At 40.7% G+C, this 23,124-nt stretch overlaps 1 protein-coding gene across 8 annotated transcripts in view; it reads right to left on the reverse strand.

Annotated features, from left to right (window-relative positions):
• The window catches only part of LOC107227598 (forkhead box protein P1), a 215,469-nt gene that overhangs the window by 39,539 nt on the left and 152,806 nt on the right, over positions 1 to 23,124 (reverse strand). For 7 of the 8 annotated variants that reach the window (XM_046739554.1, XM_046739553.1, XM_046739558.1 and 4 more), the window contains one exon: positions 5,346 to 5,399. The exons of the other annotated variant lie outside the window; for it this stretch is intronic. In XM_046739554.1, the coding sequence (XP_046595510.1) occupies positions 5,346 to 5,399 (54 nt within the window). The remainder of the gene's footprint in view (positions 1 to 5,345; positions 5,400 to 23,124) is intronic. 8 annotated transcript variants of the gene reach the window in all.

Consider the following 23,124-nt stretch of genomic DNA (forward strand, 5'->3'; position numbering starts at 1 on the left):
ATATACGCATAACATACAACGATGCACACCGTATATTACCATATTTTTCCCATAATGCGCCCGCGCGTGTTGCTCGCATTATTATCATCATTATTATTATTATTATCATATCGTCTCGCGTATCGCGTGACCCACGCGCATATAATTTCAAACTTTCCCTCCTCATATTACACAAGTTCTCTTCTCGATGAGGCGCGCGAAAAAAAAAAATTTGAAGTAGAAACAAACAAAAATAAAAAAAAATAAAAAAAAACACTTTCGAAATTTTTTCATCAAATAATTCGATCGAGTTTCGAGATCGATTCTTATCTTCTTTTTCACCGACAAATCAACCCTTTCGATGATACATTTTTCCTTACCCGAGATTCGCTTCAAATTTTGCGTACACAGGCTGTTTTTGGTATCACTGATTACAAATCTGAAATCGAAATTCGAAAACTCGAAAATGACGGAACTGAAATGGCGGACAAACCAAAACAATGAGAAAAATTCAGTATTGGAGATATTTCAGGGACCACGTGTCGTACCATAAAACTCGAAAATAGTCAAACAACCAGAAAAATAGTTTGATGAATAAAAAGCAGCGGAAAAAAAAAAAAAATGTATAACGCTGAGCGTCCGAGCGTGAAAAAAATTAATAACGAACGAGGAATAAGAAAACTATTTGTAGCTAAAAGTTGGAGTAAAAGAGGGTGGAAAAAAAAAAATAAAAAATAGGGTAAATTCTGCCGCGCCCCAAGAACGTCTCAATTAAGAACCGGCATTGTGTACCTTGGTTCCCCAACCACCGATAGGTAGATACTTAGGCATACGTGTGGCACGTTTAATGACGGTTCTACGTGTCTTGAACTCGCCTTAATTACCTCGTCACACCTGGACGCCCGCCCGAGTCGCTTACCGACCACGCCTATCGCCTCAAGTTAGTTACTCAACCGTGGCAGCAAGCTTTCTTGCTGCTCAATATCGAAAAACACTCGGGCACGGTAAGTAGTGACAAAATAAAAGAGATGGTAAAAGGAAAAAAAAAGAAAAAAGAAACTAATAACAATGAATGTAAAGAAGAAGACGGTGACGCGAGGAAAATTGGTACAAAAAAAAAAAAAAAAAAAAACACGATGATTACGATGCGACTTATCTATGATTTTACTACCAATCAATGCACAGATCATTTTTAGACTAGCTAGCCTTTCATACTTTCGGTGTGTATTTTATCAAGCGAAAAATGTTTCACTTCGCTTCATTTTATTAGTAGGTATCTTTTTCCGATTTCTCCTTTTTTTTTTCCCCGCGAGTGCAGGAATAGAGAAAATTTTACACGGAAGAGAAAAGAAAAGAACACAAATCGCGAACGTTACCGAAAGATTATCGTCGATTGCGTGTAATTTGAAGAACAAAAAAAAATAAAAGAATAAAAAATATTCGGCAAAAGTAAAGAGTGATGCCGAGAAATCACTCGTCGAGAAGAATATGGACAGTGGAAAGACGGAGAATTGAAGAAGTTCGATACATCGAGTTGTGTGTAATATACCTACAGGTAGATTACGTACGTATTAAAAATTATAGGAGATTTCCACACACGGTTCTTTCGGCTTCGATAAACAATATTCTATATATTTAGCTCGAGGCAAGATTAAAGTACAACGCGTGTCTTCTTGATGATTACTGTATATGTGTGTGTATCGTACAATTACGGTATATACAGACAAACGAGTGCGTCGTTTGTTGTTATAACGTATACATATATCTATTTATACGTAGAGATAGGTACGAAGAATGCATGGGAAAATCATTGTTACGAAATATGTTTACCACCAGGTGAGAAACAAAAGTTGCGGTTAATTGGTCGGTCATTACGTCCCGCTTATATTCCGAACACTGAAGGCACTCTCGCACACACGAATCGCTCGTTTCACTTTGTTATCCACGACTTGAGGCAATTGTCTTAGGAATGAGTGTGTGAGAGTGCATCTGCGGGTATTTATTGTGCTCTGTCTTTATCACGCTTATTGTTAATGCGGGTGAAAGAGAGTGGAAGTGAAGTGTAATTTTGTTTATTGTTTCGTACGCCCCTGTTTGAGGATAATTATAGACGTATAGTATACGAAAAGAAGAAGAAGAAGAAGATGAAGATTGGAAGACGGTTTTTGTAGAATCACCGCGAAGGATTTGACTGTCGGTGAGAAAAAAATGTCAGGCGTTGATACGATGTACCGGTCTTGAAAAATCGGTAAGAAAAAAAAAATCGGCATAATTTTTGCGACAAATATTGCACATCTCTGCGAGAAGTCGCGATTTTTTCATATCGTTTGGAAAATCTCGCGTGATCGAGAATTGAAAATCGGTAATTGTATTCTGTGGAGTGAAAAATCGGTATTCTTTCGAAATTTTTATTTCAGAAAATTAGCATCGTACCCACGCGTATAATGCAGGTGACGATTGATTACGGAAGCAAAGAAATAAACATGCCGATTTTTGTAGAAACACCGCAAAGGATTTGACTGTTGATCAGAAAAAAATGTCAGGCATTGATACGATGTACCTGTCTTGAAAAATCGGTAAGAGAAAAAAAATCGGCATAATTTTTACGACGAATATTGCACATCTCTGCGAGAAGTCGCGATTTTTTCATATCGTTTGGAAAATCTCGCGTGATCGAGAATTGAAAATCGGTAATTGTATTTGGTGGAGTGAAAACTCGATATTCTTTCGAAATTTTTATTTCAGAAAATTAGCATCGTACCCACGCGTATAATGCAGGTGACGATTGATTACGGAAGCAAAGAAATAAACATGCCGATTTTTGTAGAAACACCGCAAAGGATTTGACGGTTGATCAGAAAAAAAATGTCAGGCGTTGATACGATGTACCTGTCTTGAAAAATCGGTAAGAAAAAAAAAATCGGCATAATTTTTACGACAAATATTGCACATCTCTGCGAGAAGTCGCGATTTTTTCATATCGTTTGGAAAATCTCGCGTGATCGAGAATTGAAAATCGGTAATTGTATTCTGTGGAGTGAAAAATCGGTATTCTTTCGAAATTTTTATTTCAGTTAATTAGCATCGTACCCACGCGTATAATGCAGGTGACGATTGATTACGGAAGCAAAGAAATAAACATGCCGAAGGGGACTATTTTCAACCGATTACCAGGTCGTAGCAGATTCAGATTTTCTTGTTTCGCCATACGCGAGTTTTATTGCTATACTCGTTCTATAACGGATCGCAATTATGGCTTGTAATATAAACTCATAGTTCAGTGAGATCGGCGCTCCGATACCGATCATCGTTGGTCGTTTGAAAAATATACCGATTCTATAAATATTGCTCAAGTACGTCGGATATATCAGAAAAATCGTATAGTTTTCCCGATTATCATCATTATCGTGATTATTTTTCGATTAACGATCGTAGCTAATAACAATCTTGATATTTTTGCAGGACAGGTTGTTCGGAAAGGTGATTTAATTCATCGAACGGCTGAAAAGAATTTCATTTCTTACAGCGATAGGAAATGTTTTGTAACATCGTTATCGTTTGTTACAAAAACTGCTTGAATATTGTTTTAGTTATAAAAAAAAAAGTGTCAGTTTATAACTGCATATTTTATTACGATCAAAGTTGTCAATATCGCATTTTTTGGTAATTTTAACGCAAAATCAGTTTGTTTCATTGACTATATTTTTCCAATCAAAAAAGGCCTTGACTTCAATTTATCGTAATAGATACATGAAAATACAGTAAAAGTGACCGTATTAAAAAATTTCATATTTTCTGGCTACGAAAATGATTTTCATTTCGTACCAGCTTTCAACTGCAGTAAAAAAAATTAAAACAGTTCGATCCAAGACAACATTTATTCCAATCGTCCTTAGCAAAATGTGATTTTTCAATTGAATAATATATTTTTACACTGTTTCATATTTCCAGACTACAATTGAATAAAATAATTGAATGTATTCCAAGGATTATTGGAATTAATATTCTCTTGGATTCAAACCTTTATCTTTGTTTTTTTTTTTTTTCTTTTCTTGCTCTTAAAATTTATCCGTCCTCTAGCGATGCTTCGACACATTCAACCAAGAAAGAAAGAAAGAAAGGAAGAAAGAAGGAAAGGCGCGCGCTCTATTCGTCCCTGCGCAGAGTTTCGAGGATGGGTATAATTGAATATTGATATATTGTTATGGATTGATCATACGCGGGATAGGAACGAATTGGCCGGGCCCATTGTCAAAAGCCTTTTCTCGACGCTGTGCGCGCCCTTCCAGCGCCACAATATTGTTGCATCCCCTTATTTATTGCGTCTGGTTCATTGATAGTACAAGCAATTCGGCATAACGGGGAAAACCCCGTTGTCTTCGATAAGGGCATCCCCGTTTTGACTGACTGCTAAATTATTCTCAGTATTTCGCTATCCGCAATTTCAAACGTATGGATTTACTCGTTCGACGGATCTACACTGCACGTGTATATATACATACATATATACATATATATATATATATATATATATATATATATAATAGGTGAGTTTTATACCTTCTTGGAGAGATTTTCTTGTAACAACAAGAGAAAAGAAGGGGGAACAAAAAAAAAAAAAAAGAAACGTTCGCAAAGACCGTTGTAATCGAAAAATAGTTCGATTACACCGGTCGACAAACATTTTTGTTTTTATTATTGCGCCAGAGTTGAGTTGATTATTTTTTTCTTCTTTTTCATGCGTCTCAAAACGATGGAAAAATATACCCCTCCCCCCTACCCTCCTTAAAGTTTGGATTTGTAATCTTGGGAGAAATAATAACAATTTAATAACTTCGCTGCCGCAAGTTTACAAATGATTTGTGTCTGGGATTTGTGTACGTAATTATTACGTGTAAAGTGATATTGAACAGATGAGAATTGGTGGTTTAAAAAAAAAGTTTTATTTCGCAACTGAGAGAGTGGTATGTTGAAATTGAAGAAAATCTGCTATTTCGATTATTCAGTTGATATAAAAAAAAAAAAAAAAAAAAATCGAAACAATATTATTTTCGAATAAAGGGAATCGAATTAAAATCAGCAAAATTTCGGTTGTTATAACAAATACAGTTTACGTTATTCGAATTAGTTTTGATGCTGATATTTTTTCAAATCAAAGTCTCCAGTGAGATTGAAAATTTTTACAGTGAAAAAAAAAATAAAAAAATAAATAAACAAATAAAGAACCAGATTAAATCATCGTGAATATCGGGGTGAAAAAATCGGATTTCAGACATCGGTGATATTTAGTAAAAATTTGCAGAAGAATATGGAAGAAAACATTAAATGTGCCAACTACGATAATAACAATTTATGTTGTTACTCACAGAGGGTCGAAGCGAGTACAACCAATGGTTTGAGAAGAGTCGAGAGAGCCTCACCTGTAACAGATAAAAAAATTGAATGGAAGTCGAAAAAAAAAAAAAACAACGAATTACGTTCCATCGATGCGATAAATTATTACAAAAAAAAAAAAAAAACCAGGGGTATCTATTATAGCTGCTTAAAGTAACAACGGATCTCGAAGAAAGGTGAAACGAGAAAAGGATAAAAAAAAAAAAAACCAACAGATAGCGGAAAAGATGAGAGGAAGAGGAGGGAATAAAAATCGTCACCGCCAGACAAGTTCGAATGTTCTCGAAAAACAACTTCGCATAGCTACTCGCTTAGCCAAACACTTCCGTGTTCTGTGCCGGGCTACCGTTAAAAAAATTTTTTTACGCGAAAATTGAATTTGAAGTGAAAAAATACGTTTGCGATGTGGAGAAAAAAAAAAGAATAAAAAAAAAAAAAAACAATAATAAAAAAAAAAATAAAAACGTATAAAATCTCCAACGCGACAATTGTATATTTTGTACGATATTTGTTGAAGAATTTTGTAATAATTATACACGAGATGTGTTAAAATGTACCATAAGTATAATACGAAAAACTCCCAAGGATTTCTGCGACTCGTTGTTGTGCCCGGCCGAAATAATCGCGATTAAGAAAATAGATTACTTTTCTTTCTTGCAATATCGCAGTTAAAGCGTCGAGGATATGTGATACCCGCGACAAGTGTGACTCGCGATTAAATCGCTTCTCGCCACGGTGATTGTGATATGTCGTATGTATACCCGCGTATGAACGATACAACTTTCGTTCCATCCAAATCCGTACGTACACAAATGCGATGGGCGAACATTAATGAACGTATACGTTGTTCTAACCTCGGGGGCTTAGAAAGGAATTAACCGTGTGTATGAAATTTTTCACCGTCTTATTTTCTGGGACACGTGCTGGGTACGAAAAATTTCAAAATTTTTCGTCCTGTCAGATATAATATATGAGAATGAAAAAGGAGAGGAGATTGTGGATGGGTCGAAAGTTGGGAAGAGAGAACAAATGAACAAAAAAATAAAAAATTTACACAACGACAATAACAGTGGATTGGAAAATAAGAAAAAATTCATGAGAAAAGGTTGGATCGTTCAAAGATTTTGTATTTGACCTTTTCCGCATTTCGAAAATTCAGGAAGGGAGAAAGAAATGTTTGAGGAATGTAGAAAAAAAAAATGTCATCCACGGTAATAACAGTGGATTGAAATGATACAAAATTCATGAAAAAAGATTAGATCGTTCAAAGATTTCGTTTCTGGCCTTTTCGACGTCTCCTAAATTCTTATCCGATATTTGGCTTCACTTTTAATTCTCCTCAGTTTCCTTCGCTTCGACTTTTATTAATATCACTACCCAACCACGAACAACATAAATTTTGTACCGATGAATATAATTTGTTTTTAATCGTTCGAAGTAAGCGACTGTTTCACCAACGGTTGAACAATCATACCAAATACGTTTACGATGCGTTGTCTTTTAAAATAACGACACCGTAACGGGATTTTCTACGACACGTTTCTGTTATTTTTGTCAATTCCATCGATCGAACGATTGGAAATTGTTTGAATTTTGTCAGAGGATCTCGAGCCTGCGATTCTTTATTCAAGACGGCTAAAGTCGCTCGGTTAAAAGTAAGCGACCAAGATAGTCCGCGTCCGGAGCTGAGAGAGTAAGCTGTCCCTCGGGTACGATGGGTGAAAAATATTTTCTTCGTTATCCAATTCAACCCCATATACACCCCGGCTAAAACGTGATCTTCAAGCTCGTTTAACGGACTTCAATCCGATTTGTCTTTCCGTTCGAGGACCTCCAGACCTTCAGACCTCCGACGGCCGTCGGCCGTCCCTTTTCCAACATCAGACACATCTCGCGCTTCCTTCTCCCCCATCCTTATCCACCATCCCTAAGGAATCGTTCGAGTAACTTGCCCGCCTTTGAAATAAATCCCCTTCTCCTTTTTTTCTTCACTCTTTTTCTTACCTTTAATCCAAGAAATCAAAGAAATCAACGATCGATATTATACTGGACGGATTTTGTGTTATCTTGACGTTCTGGAAATGTTGACGGTGCGTTGTGACGTCAGCGTTTCGTGAAATTGAAGAATCGAGAAGATGAAGAGGATAAAAACGTACAAGGAATAAAAATAAAGAAGAAGAGGAAAAGAAACGTAGATAAATAACACCGTCGAGGAAAATGAAATAAGAAATAAAGTATGTATAAGAGTTTAGGGGATGGAAAGAAGTTCTAGTAGCGGATTTACGAGGTCAGTTTTTGGGTGAAAATTGGCAGTTTGTATGCAGCGAGCAGAGAAGAAGCCGGTCGGTCAGTCGCGAGAAAAGGCGTAGGTGTATATTTTTCAATAAATGTAGGTAGGTAAAAGCTGGAAATCGAGCTAAGGGGGTGTTATTTTTCCTCTCTTTCTCCCTCTTTCTTTTTTATTAGATTGCTGGATATCCATTAGCCCTCGAACCTGCCTCCGATAAACGTTAATACATGCCAAGGGAGCACTCCGTAGCAAGGTTTTATTCGATGCGTGAACTCTGTCTGTCATGCCCCGTATATTCGTCTATTTATTACTTTCATACGTGCGGAACTTTGAAGCCGAATGAGGAATTGAACAAGGAAAATGACGATACGGTGACGGTAAGTACATTAATTTTGCCAAGAGGATATTCACTTGTTGAAATCGCAATACATTTTCGAAAGTAGTCACCTTAAAACAGTTTGGAATCACTCGAAATCACGTGTAATTGCGTGAAATTACTTGAAATCACGCGTAATCGCTTGAAATCGCGTGAAACCACAGGTGTGTTAACTTGTTGAAAGCGCAAACCACTTTAGAAAGCGATCACTTAAAAATCACTTGAAATCACGTGTAATTGAGTGAGATTGTGCAACATTGCGCGAAGTTACTTGAAATCACATGTAATCGCTTGAAATCGCACGTGTATTCACTTGTCGAAGTCGCAAGCCACTTTGTAAAGCAGTCGATTTAAAATCGCTTGAAATCAGTTAAAATCACTTGGAATCGCTTGAAATCACTTGACATGGCATGAAATCGTGTTAGATCTCTTGAAATTGCTTTAAATCGTCTAAAACCGCATTAGATCCTTTGAAATCCCATGAAATCGCACGTGTCAACACTTTGTTGAAATCGCAAACAACTTTGGAAAGTAGTCACTTGAAAATCGCTAGAAATCGCGTGAAATCAGTTGAAATCGCTTGTCGCCAGATCTATGAGCGAATACATCCTCGAATTTTACTCATATCGATCACGCGGTGAAGATGATGGGTTGTGATGTGTTCGAGTGAAGGCTTGAGAGATGGTGGGAGTAGGTATCTTGAGGAATAGTTAGAGGATCGAGCAAACAATGAAACAATCAACAAAAAACAAGGATAGAGAGAGAGGAAGAGAAAAGGATGTTTGTTTGGCGGGGCCGTTAATGTCACTTCGTGTATTGTTTATACAATATCTGACTAAACCGCAGGCGGCGCGGCTTACGTGTGTAGTTTTGTCCTCGGAAACGAGCGGCGAAGAAGATAGAACATAAAACGGGAGAAAAGCAAGGAGGAGGAGGAAGCAAAGAAAAAGGGAAGAGATGGAGTGTAAAATAAAAAAAAAAAAAAAAAAAAAAAAAAAAAAGTGGAAAAGAGAAGGATTGGTTGTTGGGCGCGTAAATAGGCGCATGCATGCATGCATGCGATGAAGATGAAGACGAGGATGAGGATGAGGAAGAAGAGTAGAGGAGGTGGACAAGACCCTGCGCTCGGTGCCTAACCACCACCCATCCTTTGCAAAACACGAGGTGAACAAACTAAACAGTTGATTGTGTGTATTTAACTGGTTACGAAGATTCTTGTGAAGAATTCGGCTTCGCCTTTGAAATCATCGACTCGTTGGCGGGAGAAAGAGAGATAAAGATGGTGGGATACGGATGGAAAGAGAGAGAGAGAGAAAAAGATACCGGAGGATAGAGAGGCCAATACCACAAACAGACATTTTCTTCTTCTTCTTCTTCTGCTCAGTTGTTACCGACGCATTAAAAATAGACGTTCGACCCTAGATTCTCGAAACCAAACATCGTACGGGCGCACATATATACATATACAGACACGTATGCGTACCTACGTAAACCGCGTACGAGAAATCAATTATTCAACATTTCCCTCGTGCACACAACTCGGGGCGAGGGGGAGGGGGGGGGGGGGGGGGAGGAGAGCTGCTAGAAGAGTAAAGAAAAAGAAAAAATAACGAAGAAGATGGGAATAGCCAGGCTCTTCAACTATTTCAAGAATGGGTCTATACTACGTAGCCTCAACTCCTCGCGGCTTTGATGGCATTTGAAAAAAGAGGAATTAGGCATATGTACCTCCAGGGGGAAAAAAAAGAAGAGAATGATGTTCCTTTTTTCTTTTTTTTTTTTTTACTCCGTACCACCAGTTTCGTTAAATTGTTTAATATGCTTATATTTACAGGTTGAGAAATTTGTTTATCATCCACTGATTGTCGTAATTTAAATTATTTACCATCACTTAGTTGAATCAATAAAAGGTCTGGACTTTTATCGCGTAGATATCACGTATCTCGTAGATGGACCCTCATGTATTCAAGCTTTACTTAATTCAACTTACTGAATTTCATGAAAAAAAAATTTACTTCTTGTCTCACGTTGTTTTTAAACACTTTTATGCAGTTTGCGACTGAAGAGTTTGAAAAATATCAAGAATTGTAGAATTTCATGTATAGTAACGAAAATTTTGATAAGTGATGGTTTTTGATCAAAAGTTGAAAAAAAAAAAAAGTTCCAACTTTGTACACAAATCACGGCAGTTACAAAGATTAGACCGAGAAGTATAAATTTGCGATAATGTCGGCGATATGATTAGAAGTGCATAGTTTTCACTTGGTCATGAAACCTCGAAATAAGGGGTAAAAAAGGGTGGACAGAGGCGTGTCGACGGACGTAATGATATCCCAACGCCCCGGGCACTCTATTAGCCTTGTCGAGACGCGAGAAGACCAAGAAGCGAGGGTTTGCGGAGCGCGCAGAGGGTAGGTTAAAGTCCTGGTTGGGCGGCGGAGAGACCCTGCCAGAAAACGATGAGGAACCATTAGCCGGCGAAAACGTTGTCGGTGTGTATAATTAATTGATACAGAATCGGGGCGTAGTGGCCGTTGGCCGTTGCAGGCTGCGGCACAGTTCGCGACTAATATGCGAAATAAATCTACACTAATAGTAAGTAATTTGAACGATAAGTCGATAACAAATTGGCTCTGCCAGAAACGACGCCGGTTTGGTTACCCGGTGCTGAAAAGTGACCAACGTCCCCCCCAACCTTCGTATTCATATTTCACCGACTTGTAATATGGGAAAGTTTTGTTTAAGCCCCAAAGCTACAGAGCCGTAAGAGCCACGGGGCTTCTACTCGAGAGGCGAAATGGGGTGGCGTTACCCTTGACTGGACTGGACTCTGTCCCCAACGGAAGAGAATGTGTGCGTTTGGAAAAAGTATTTTTTCCCCCCATTCGCACCCGCGTGTTACAGTGTGTGTCCTACTACTTTCCGAATCTTGTAATGAAAAAATCCCTCCCAATATTCAGTCTCTGCAACGTCTCGGATAGAGGGTGACGACTGTATATGGGAGCTATTTCTTGGACTGGAAGTAACGCGATATTGATAAGACAATACATTTTTTGAGTCGAAATATCGGTCTTGGTGTCAACTCGGTAAACGGGTTCTCCATATTCTGATCTCTACGAATTCTTTTAAACTTCTCTTGGTGCGGATGAACCCTTGACATTAGGTGAGACCATTCACAAACGTTTTGCGAAGAAAGATGTTTTTATAAAAGATGTGAAACTTCCAAAGTTTCGACTATTCAATTTCTGGGTTACAATGTTAACGAGATCGATAGCTCGAGTATGACGGAGAAGTTATCGCTGAACGTGAAGTCCAATCATGTGAGAACCATTCCAACTACCGAATGGTCAACTTTTACTAGTTTCTAATCACTGTGCCTTGACGTTACTATCACTGAAAATCCTTTCCATAAGGTATTTTCAATAGTTCTATTCTTCTTAGAATGACTCGTCAATCTTCGATTGCGTCGATATTAGTAGCACAATTAACAAAAGTCACGATCAAACATCAAATGGCTTTAGAATGAATGTATCGATAGTACAAGAAATGTATTATGCATAGAGAGTTTCAGTTGCTTTGTACATTCAAGTCAAGTGTCCATCGAACGGAAGCAATCAAGATTTGGCATCTACCTATTCCAATTTGCTGTTTTCATTAAAAAAAAAGTGACTAAACTGGTACTTTGAGTCAATCCTAGAACATCATTTTCGGTAGGGCATAATTTTGGAAAATCGTGTCAGACGTCTGACCTGATTCCTCGATTACTTGCTCTCGTTGAATTTCTTGAGGCTTGCCTTTTTCAGAACATGAATAACGAGTCAGTATGGATGCGCGGTGGTCATTGTTGCTGCGGGACAAGATATAGTGCGAAAAAAACTAGACTTATTGGCAGAGGCCTTCGGGCAGTGGTCTGTTATGACGGATTAATGTTCCCGGGTGGGATCTGTGGAGGACGCACCATCAGTAACACCCCCATCGGCCCCCGACTGACCCCCAGCCATTTTCTCTCGGGCTTCTTCAACCCCCCGCGAGGACCATTTCCTCACTCCACGTAGGAATATCGCTGCATATCAAATTATGGGAGCCTCTCAATGGCCGATCGTCGCCGCCTGCTGGCGCTGCAGTGATATATTTGGATATATTAAATTTTTTTTCCCTCCTTTTCCCTTTTTCTTTTTGTTCTTAGCGTCCAACCGTATCGTCGACAAATCGATAATACCAACGGTAACGCCTGACGCACCCCGGGAGAATCTGCATTCGCAAATCACCCTTCGTACGTCATTGCAAAGGTCGAAAATTAGACCCGTACGAAAAATTGCACACAGATTTCATCCGAAAAACTTACGGTGTGCTCTACCGCTGAAGGCCTTCCGGATATATAGAGAGTAACGTGACCGTAGGGAGGTAAGTGTATTGGGGAGTCAAACATTGGAAGAGCCTCCCTGTTTTTAAGGGTGAACAAGTGACCGTCGAACGAAAATGGGCTTTCGGTTTGATCCGTGTCTGCGGAGAGATGGAGAGAGGAATGGTTGCGTCGGAATGGACGCCGGAGTTAGTGGTGCAACCAAAGAGCGAAATGCTTCTAGCTAAACAAATATGTATTCACATACTTCCATTCATGTGTATTCCAACTGCGGTCTGTCCTGCCCCCTTTTAAAAACTTTACCCTGCCTGTCCGTCTGTCTCCTGGACTCGGGTCGCACACACATCGGAGAGGTTTTCAACACTGTAGCAGAGCTTCGCGTCCCTGAATGTATCGCAAAAAAATACTATCCAACCACCAAGGCCTGTGTGCTACATCAGGTCCGTAAACAAAAGTACATTTGCCGGACATCTGTATTGAAGTGAGAGAAGGAGAAAGAGAGAAGGAGAGAGAGAGAGTTAAGTATTTGAAGCGACTGTCTCCTGTTTGCTGTTTGCAAAAGTGACGCGGTGAACCGCCTCTCTACCGCCATGTCTTTTCAGAGTAGGTAAAAAGAACGATCGTTGACACTCGCGTGTTATATTGTCGTCGGCAAATACATACCGTTACTACATAACGTGGGTTTATACATCGTAGTGAGGGAGAAAATAATTCAGGAAAGATACTACAGGGCGTCTGTATCATTTCGTGTTGTCACTCTCCGTCATGTACACGAGCCGCTTGTTATACTTGTGTCAATCGACTGCTGCACTGTCGGCATGCAGGGCAGTCTGTTAATAATAATGATGTATGAAGGAGTACAACGCGTCGGTCGTCACTACGGGGGTGAAACTGAAGGATATGGATGGTATAATCCTCGGCGCGAGTGCGTTACAGGCACTTGTAAAAATATGCAACATAAACTCTTACCGAGGATTAAACCGTCCATGTCTATGAATTTTAATCCTGGCTCTCGAGCTCACGCTCTGCTCGGCAGGATCATTCTGCAGACGCACTTTAAAACTCAAGAATAAATTATCAGCCATTGAGACACGCGGCTCGTGCGCGTATTTTATAACAACATTCAATCAGTGATTCCCTCCTCGGGATCAATCCGGACTAGGTATTCAACGTCCGGCCGTTTAGACCCCCCACCAATGAAAAGAATCTACCGTCACGTCTGGAGGATGGAGATACAAGGGATTCACGTTTGTCTTCTCGCCCAACTTGTTAGGGGGAGTTTTTCCAGGTCCCGTAGGGCACTCCACGTCGTCACACCATGGCAATAAACAACAAGGCGATGGTACGTTCCATCATTCGAGGATCTTTATTAGCGTTACTTCACTTCAGAATACACTTTCCAGTTGCTCGATAAATAGTGATACTTTTATCCTGACCGCGTTTTAAGAAATGGGGAAGGATTTTTTCCGGTACAACGATACCGAGGCATGTTACGAAGTACTTCCGTCAACGACATTCATTGCCCGAAGTAAAGAAGAGCGATTGTTTGAGGTGAGGGATGGTGGAAAATTTTTTCCTATTCTCTTCGACACTCGGTTCTATTTGATCCTTGCAAAAGATGATTCGACCACGACGTGCAACCGTCCAGGGCTGAGTTCAGAAACCTTACCCCAGTGAACTCGGACATCATACCGTCTCTGTCGAACACATGAGATTAAACAAAGACACAACGATACTCGAGTCACTCGAGTAAGGTTTCTGAACTCAGCCCAGGAATCATAATCCTCGTTGTTTCCCGTCAACTGAGACCATTTCACGGTCAACCTGACTTGACCTAATGTAACTTATGTTCTGAAACAACTTTTACCAAACGGTTTGTAGGTCATTTCAGTGAAGATTCGACATTTTTTCAGGATGAACTGGTTTCCCTAGTCTGTCACCATTTTCCTACAATAGTTTGTTTTAATCGTGATCGTATTTCGAGAACGAAAAGCGTACTTTTCGGTGAACTAATGCTCAGGATTACGGATTTAACGGATAAATATAGTTTTTTCAGAACGCTGGAAGAGAAAATGGGAAGTTTTATCAGGGTGATCGGAGCGTCGTGAAGGTTTCCCCGATTTTGGGACTGGTTTCCGGCGGCTTTTGAGCGTCGGTAGGCCGAGCACGTGACTGCAGGGGTTTGTTTAGATGTTTCGCAGTGTTTCGTGCGTACGGCGTCGCAGTGGCCGCCCGACTGTCGGCAGGTAGGGTGAAATTTCTGGTTTTCAGTAGCAGAGGGGAAGCGACGCCGAGCGTCGGCGCTTCGGCGATACAGCTTTTACTGACGTTTCACAACAGCCGTTTTCCCACCAGTGCGTGTTACGCGCCCGATACAGCAGCACGCACCCGTAAACAACTCCCAAAACAACCGTTTACAAACGATAAATAAAATACGATTTACGACGGAGCACAGATAGCGTAAGAAGAAAACGTTCACGGATATTTGACGCACGTCACACGATCAGCGAACCATGAACGCAATTCACCGTTCTCGTTGATCATTGAAAAGCGACTTTGAAGATGTTTCAAAAATATATATATATATTTATTTCGACTGTTTACTTCAGCGTAAGAAAGTTTTATTTTAATACAGTTCGATGTGCTTTTTTTTTGTTCATTCACCGTCTCATCGCTTATTATTATTAAAACTTCGATCAAATAGTTTGAATTATTGTAAACCACGCGTTTTTGGTTTGTATTATTATTGGCTGAGCAATTGATTTTCGATCAGCGATTTGTACGGCGTCACTATAAATTTTCGATGTATAATGTTTGATGGAATCGTTTTCTCGTCGTTCGTATGTTATGTTTACATGAAAATCTCGGAGCAGTGACAGTTCGTTAATATCACCCAGTGTTAGATCACGTATTTTAGAAAAATTAAAACAAATGGATTACTCGTGAAATGATTTACAGTTAGCAGCGTGGATTACAAGAAAACGAAGAACATGTCATTCTTACAGATTTTCACAGTACACGACGCCACGAAGATCGTCAAACTCAACAAACTTCACGAAAAATTTAATTCACGTAATATAATCCAAATGAGGGGTCAAATTAATCGATGCATATTAATTTTTACACCGAGCTACGTGTTGATTTTCGATGTCACCACACACTGGTTTTAGATTATAATTATATTACAATTCGTTTCGACAAAGTGTCATTAAAGTGTGAAATTAAAACTCGTCGACGTCTTCATTGAGAGACGACAACGACAGTCGTTGAAGGCACTTTTCCACAGTATGTATATTTAAGTAGTCATTAATTTTTGTTTATTAAGGCACTTGGAATCGTCGATCGTAGGTTTAATGGAGAATATTTTTTGACAACGTTGCACTGGAGTTTTTTTCTTTCCGCTTGTTAGTCGATTTTCAAATGTCACAACAACGGCTTCGACCTGTCACAACTATTTCATGCAATACTTCGTAAGCCTGTCAGAGCTTCAAACAACGTTTATAAATTACTAAATACACAGCAAATGAATGAACGCACAACATCACATCGAGATTGTATGAATCGGGTGCGCGGTGAAAGTTTTACTTGATCCAAAACTGTGTTAAAATTGAAAGTATAAAAAATGAAAGTTAAATATAAATAAATAAATAAATGAATAAATAAATAAATAAATAAATAAATAAATAAATAAACAAACAAATAAACAAGTAAATAAATAAACAAATAAATAAATAAACAAACAAATAAACAAGTAAATAAATAAACAAATAAATAAACACACAGTATCGTACCACGGTTATATTGTATCGCGCTGATGGACCGAGGGTGAAAATACCTTGTTGCAAAACGAGGTTGTTCCCGTGTCTGTCAGTCAAACAAGTTATACCCCGAGGCAAAGGTGTTCCTTCGGTCCGCAGGTGGGTGTTTAGCCGCAGCAACTGCAACGGTGATGTCGTTGGGGTTGCTTGCTGTGTTGTGTGCCGATTCGAATGGATAGAGGGTAGTACACTTGTTGTTAAGGATGCCTTGAGATGGTTGGGTTATCGCGCGGGGGAGGATGAAAAGTGGTTATATAGAGAGAGAGAGAGAGAGTGAGAGAGAGTGAGAGAGAGAGAGAGAGAGAGAGAGAGAGAGAGAGAGAGAGAGAGAGTGAGAGAGAAAGAGAGTGAGAGAGAGAGAGAAAGAGAGTGAGAGAGAGAGAGAAAGAGAGTGAGAGAGAGAGAGAAAGAGAGAGTGAGAAAGAGAGAGAGAGAGAGTGAGAGAGAGATTGAGAGAGAGAGAGAGCGAGTGAGAGGAGAACGGCAGGGGGGAGTGGAGGAGGAGAGGTGGGAAACGAGCAGAGGAGGAGGAGAGGAGAAGAGAAGAGGAGAGGAGAGGAGAGGAGAGGGTTTGTCCCGGCGGCGTTGCGCGCAGTTGCGAGTTACACACGAGCGGTTCGCGTCCGTCGTTGTCGTCCTCGTCGTCGTAGTCGTCCTCCTCGTCCTCGTCCTCGTCGTCCTCGTCGTCGTCGTCCTCGTCGTCGTCGTCGTCGTCGTCGTCGTCGTCCCGTCGTCTAGGCGTTCACGTTAAATGGGTGGATGTTGGTGTGTGGCCGGGTGGATGGGCTTCGACCTCTTAACCAACAAGCAACGAGTAAGTTGTGCGCAAGTCGGACTCACTACAGTCCACCGCCACCCACCCCCGGGTATATACCACTACACACCACCCACTTTCGCATTTTACGAAACAGATAACCACCGTCGCTTCGCCTTGCTATTTTTACAAATCTGCAACTATAAAAAAAAAATTCTCCCCACCATCCGGGAACCCGACGTTCACCTTACATTCCCCTCATTTTCGTTACTACCGTTGTTAACCAACAATTTTTATCTACTAATATCTGGTATATCGCGTTATACACATACCAAGTCAATTGAACGAATCAAAAACGTCTACGCATGGTTACTAATCATCACCTACAACGATCATCTCGAAGACTTTCAGAAGTATTTATAATTAAAAAGTAACTCGTGCATCGGATTTCTACTATATACGCACGACTTGTTGTCCTGCCATTCCGAAACAATAGTAATTCGGGGTGATATTTAGCCTCCCTCCATGCAAGTATGTAGCTTGGCTAGAAGTATAACAGAGTGTCGAAGGGCGGGGGGGTTGGTTAGAGATAGGGGAAGAAGCGAGAGGCACCGTAACGTGGAAGGGATGCCACCATCCCCTGACGATGCCGAAAAGTGGTGGGGACGTTGCCGTACAGAAGAGATAAGGGGGCGCGCGGGAGAGAGATTCACTGTTAATCTCCTCCCCGCCGTTCTCAGAGGGAATATCTTCTGCTGCTGTTACTGCTACTCTTGCTGCTGCTGCTGCTGCTGCTACTGCATAGCGCAGGGTGGCCAGCACGCATACAGTAAAATCACCCCTTGAGGGGGATGAGCGAGACGGAATAGCAGAGGCGAAGAGGCATCTCTTCGTGGTGGGGAACCCCCGCCGAGACGGCGCACCAGAGTCACCGCAGCCGTTCCGACGCCGCGATCAAAAACTGGCCGATAGGGGTGGGGGGAAGGGAAGCTCGAGGTGGACGTTCACTGCGCTCCGGACGCCCGTCAAGTCGCAACGCTTGAGACGCGAGCTGCGACATGTCCTGCATCAGAGTTCCGTCTGTCTGTCCTTGAAGGCGAAAGAAAAAAAAAAAAGAAAAATAGGGGTGGGAGAAGAAAAGATACAGGAATCTGTCTCGACCTAATCACCTGTACGGGGCAGTTTTATTTCAGGAAATTATACCCCAATTTTCGAGGGGTGAAAGAAGAGAGAGCCAGTTTCGAAAGGGTTCGTTTCGGAGCTGCACCCCGTACCCCTACCCTTACATATTGGCTCGGAGACGAGGGTTGCGGGCGGGAAGGACTAGGTGGCATCTCTGCTGTAGTATATATGCCAAGACTAGCTGCCTCTCCGGAGAGTTGAGACCCCCACCACCACCACCACCACCACTGCTAAGGGTATCCTCCCGTTGACGCCGACGCTGGAGCCAAAGTCGACGCCGACGCTGAGCGTCCTCCAATAAGGAACAGTCTCTACACAACGACGATTCAAATGCTGTCCAATAACAACGTCTTTTGTTGTTACAGTGCAAAGTTTCTTTTCTATCCACTCTTCTCTTTCTCTCTTTTCTCTTCTGGCTTGCTCGATCTACAACGACGCAACCGTGTGTTTGTACCCCACCAACGTCTGCGGGGGAAGAAAAGGCGGGGGCGGAGGTAACACCCCTACTTTTTCCTCACGGTGTACGTTCTTTTTTTTTTCATTCTTCTTCTTCTTCTTCTTCTTCTTCTTCTTCTTCTTCTTCTTCGCCATGTTACAGATTCAAGGCAGCAACGTATTGGCTCTGGGAGTCGAAGGTCTCTCTTCTTCTCCTTTTTCGTCCAAGTTTGCTAATCGGGAATGAATTCTTTGAGATGACCTGCGGAGGCATGCCTTAGTATTTCTTCCAACAGAGAGAAAGAGAAGAACAGGAAGTTAAGGACGGAGTAGACGGAGGGGGTGGTGCAGTGTATATTCTTTACGACACTCGGGAGAAACGGGGGTGAATCCTGGTATATTTCAGCCTTGACGAAGGAGAAGACGTCGATGAATATTTATTTCTACCTCGAACTCGGTATAATCCACTGGAGAATATCCCTTGAAATCAGTCACTAACTTGTCCTGGATTTTTATCACTCTCGAAGAAGAGTAAGCAGCTACCGTGACAATCATTGTCCTAGGTTTACACACTTCATTTCCTACCTTAGGGAGCAATCCCCAAACCCAAAGGATCATGAAATAAGTCAAGTTTCTCATCCAAGGAATGCCGAACGACGCTGTCAAACCAGAAATTTGATCGAACCAAAAATGTCCAGGATCAAAAGTAATGAAGAACAGATAATATACTGCTGTAATGACTTCCTGGCACAACGATTTTGATTTCACAAAACTGGGGTGTCGAATGAATGGTGACAGAGAAGAGAGTTATGCTTAAAAATGAAAAAACCATGATTACAAGGTATCTAATAAGCTGCGCGGACGGAGCCGAGGGACTAATTAGTGATCGGGAGGATATCGACTCCTGTTGGAGTGCGAAATCTTTTTCGTTAGGGTGAGAGATAAGGGTGGAGAAGAGCGGGGGGCTCGAGAGGGTAACGGGTGGATGGAGGGGGTTTGGCAAAATTGAAATTCCTTCACTCGAATGACGACGCAGCAACTCATAAAAAGTTTAAACGTTTCACTCGCGGAGAGTGTCGAGCTTTTGGGTGTGTGTCTTTTCCAATATAAACTCTACTCTCCACTCTCTCGACTCTCTTCCTTTCCTTCGGATTGTATACAACAGCAGCAGCAGCAGCAGCAATAGTAGCAGTAGCAGCTTTGCCGATTGACTTTGCACCCCAAAAAATCCTGCCACCACCGCCACCACCATCACCACCACCAATCCTTCGACGCGCCCTCACTCGGTCCAACTTTTAAAATCACCACGACTAAAGGGCGACAGGGGTGTCCCAAGTTACCCTGAAAAATTAGGGGCTTAGTTCTCGGCACAGGCGTTGCTGTTATATAGACCCGGGGCTTAGATTTACCCTCGAAATATAGTCACGTGTGAGGAGTGATACCGGTTCGTGTATTCCAAGAACAGTGTCTCGGAGTCCTCTAACGGAGAATGATTGTAATAATGCAAAATAAGAAAGAGCAAAATGCGTATAGGAGATGAAAACAAAGGTATAGCTCAATAGCGAAAAGGTATAACTTTGTATATGTGTATATGCATAACGGAGAGAAATGAAAAGAAAGAAACGAATCCTGAGAGAACCGGACGTAGGGATGAGGAGAAAGTTGGAATAGCGCTGACTGATGTTTGCTGATATGCTGATGTAATTATTATATTGGTTCTGCTGGCCGGGGCAGCTTCTCCTTATTTGCTACATTAATATTGCGGTATTCATTAGCTCGAACCTCGAGAATGTGTATAATATACATATATATGTATATATATATATATATATATATGTATGTAGTATACGAAGAGTACAAGACTGCGTTTCCGCTTGATTACACCAAGGCAAGCAAATATTAACCAATTCCGAAAATTATCCAGACCTCTTCTTCACCCGGCTATATATCGTCGTTATACACCCACATCGTCTAGCATTACATACGTACAACGTATACGTTATACAAACGCGGTGGTATTAAAAAGCAATAAAAATAGGAACAAAAAAAAAAATAAGGGGGGGGGGGAAAAATAAATAAACCGCCTTAAAAAAAAAAAAAATATGAGTAAAGAATTACGCGTAATGTCGAGCAACAGAATGCTCGTGATCAAATTAAGAAAAGATCGTTATACTAAGCCAGCTGCACAACCTGTATCGCTGTTAATTGAAGAAGGAGAGAAAGCGAGGTGAAAGAGGAGGAGGAGAAAGATCGCGATAAGAACAGAAATCGGCAGGGGGGGGGGAGGGAAGGGAGAAGAGAAAAAACTGGTATTGGAGGTGAGGAGATCGTAGGACGTGAAATAAGGAGCGTGGTGGAGAAAGTTAGGTTAGGTTGGGTTGGGTTAGGCTAGGCTAGGTTAGGTTAGGTTGGGTTGGGTTGGGTTAGAGTCGATATCTTTTCTACCCCTCTGACACTCGTGGATTGTAAGGAGTAGGGGGTATGATTAGCATTACACTCTCTGAGCCTTGATGATCAATAGTGGGAATGCCCCCTTTCCCCCCTTCCTCTTTTCGCGCCTTTTCTCTCCGCATGCCTTCCTCCCTGTTCGCCCTTTTCTCGCGCTGCATGATCGACCGGTCGACTTTGGCTATTGCGTGTTGGCGAAAACGAAAAAAAAAACAAAAAAATAAAAAAAAAAACACCAATAAGCAAATAAAAAATAAAACAAATACGAAAGAAACAACAATGAGGTATAACGCAATCCATGCTCTGTCGCACTTGTTGGCGCAGCGGTGGATGGAAGAAGAAATCCAGTGGATATAGCGGGAGGGCTGCAGCCAGCATAGAAGTAACAACCGATCCATATTTATTGCCAACACTTTCGAATGGAAAAAAAGTGCCGAACCAGCAGGGTAATATATAAGAAAAGACTGTGAGACTGCTTCTGCCACCGATGCCTGTACATTATATACATATATGTATGGATATATGGTGTGTATATATAGTAAATATATACATATATATGCGCGTGTGTAGCTGGTTTCGCGGATATTTGATCCCAGAGTGAGGCAGTGATTCCGATGCTCGTAGTATTCAAGATACGAATTTTTTTTTTCCATCTTATCACGAAGAGAGTTGAGATTTTTCTTTTGCCCCCTGCCCCCCCCCCCCCTGCCCCTCTTGTGAAATAATATGATCGATTATTTTTGAGAAATTAGAGCGCGAATAAGAGACTGCAGAGCCCCATTACGAGTTAAAAGTCTTAAAAGAGTCTTGATAGTAATTAAGGTAAAAATCAAGTGGTCAAAAGGTCATTACGCTCGTCGATGCTGAGAAGATTCTTTCGGTCGTTGCTGGTAAATTGAGGCGGGGATAAAGAAAGATAAAGAGAATGTAATGGAAAGAAAGAGAGTAAGATGAAATACAAATCCTTGGCGTCAAATGAAGTAAGAAATCTTTGACTGAAACACAAAAGAAATTTGTCAAAGAGAGAGGCGACAGATTTTTTTCTTCTTCTTCTTTCGGCCCTTGGTTTTAAATTGGTGCAACGTCAGGTTGTTCCTGCCAAAGAGGGTGGCTTTATTTCCCCCGCCCTTCCTATCACTCGATGTACATATTTCCAGACGATATAATCGTATCGTACCGATATAACAATTACCCTCATCGTTATATCGATAATAGTCATTCATAGTGACCAAAGATTCTTCAAACGGAGGATGTGTCATCAATTTTTTTTTCTCCACTCGAAAAAAAAAAAACGCAATAACGCAAATCACTCGAGATTATAATCAATGATCGTCAGATGAATCGGTGTAAAAATATTCGTATTCGCGATGGTCTGGATTTATGTTTTTACTCTGGGAGAAGGTTCGAGATTTGAGTGATTTCAATCAAGACTGAAGAGCCGTTTGCCGAACGGAAAGCTCACGATCAGCTCAGCGAACGAAACTGAGTGGTTCAAATCGCGTGGTTCAAGACTCGAGTGAATATTTGCGATTGCTATCTAATATTTAGACAAAGTAAACCGCACAGAGTGTTTCATTAGTATCCATACACGTGTATACTTGGTATACATCAGGTATGTATCCAAATATTTTACTCTGCGCCCATGTAACGATTTGGTATCCAAACAGCACGGACAAATCTATTTTGATAACGAAAATCATCTATTCCTTATCTGCGTCACACTTGGTATGGGAAATTTTCAAAAGCTATTGAAATTATTCGAACATGAGATTTGTTAAAATAAGAATCAATTCGGGATCTTCCAAAATTATTTCTTTTTTCTAACGACTGTAAAAGATGCCCTTAATTGCCTATCGAAGAGAGCAATTGAACGTTAATTACGAAGGCTATCAAAATTATACGTCGTTTGAAAGCAATTTAAAAAAAAATTCCTCTCGCCTGACAAAAAGTATGAAAAACAAGAAAAGGTTCAGGTTTATTAGTATAGTTGAAGGGGATCATTCGTTTTTCATAATTCATTCTGACACAAACTTTCAATGATCAGTGAAACTGATTTCAGTTCATCGAAAGTCATTTAATAAAAAC

Source organism: Neodiprion lecontei, chromosome 5 (assembly GCF_021901455.1).
Source record: "Neodiprion lecontei isolate iyNeoLeco1 chromosome 5, iyNeoLeco1.1, whole genome shotgun sequence".
NCBI lineage: Eukaryota > Metazoa > Arthropoda > Insecta > Hymenoptera > Diprionidae > Neodiprion > Neodiprion lecontei.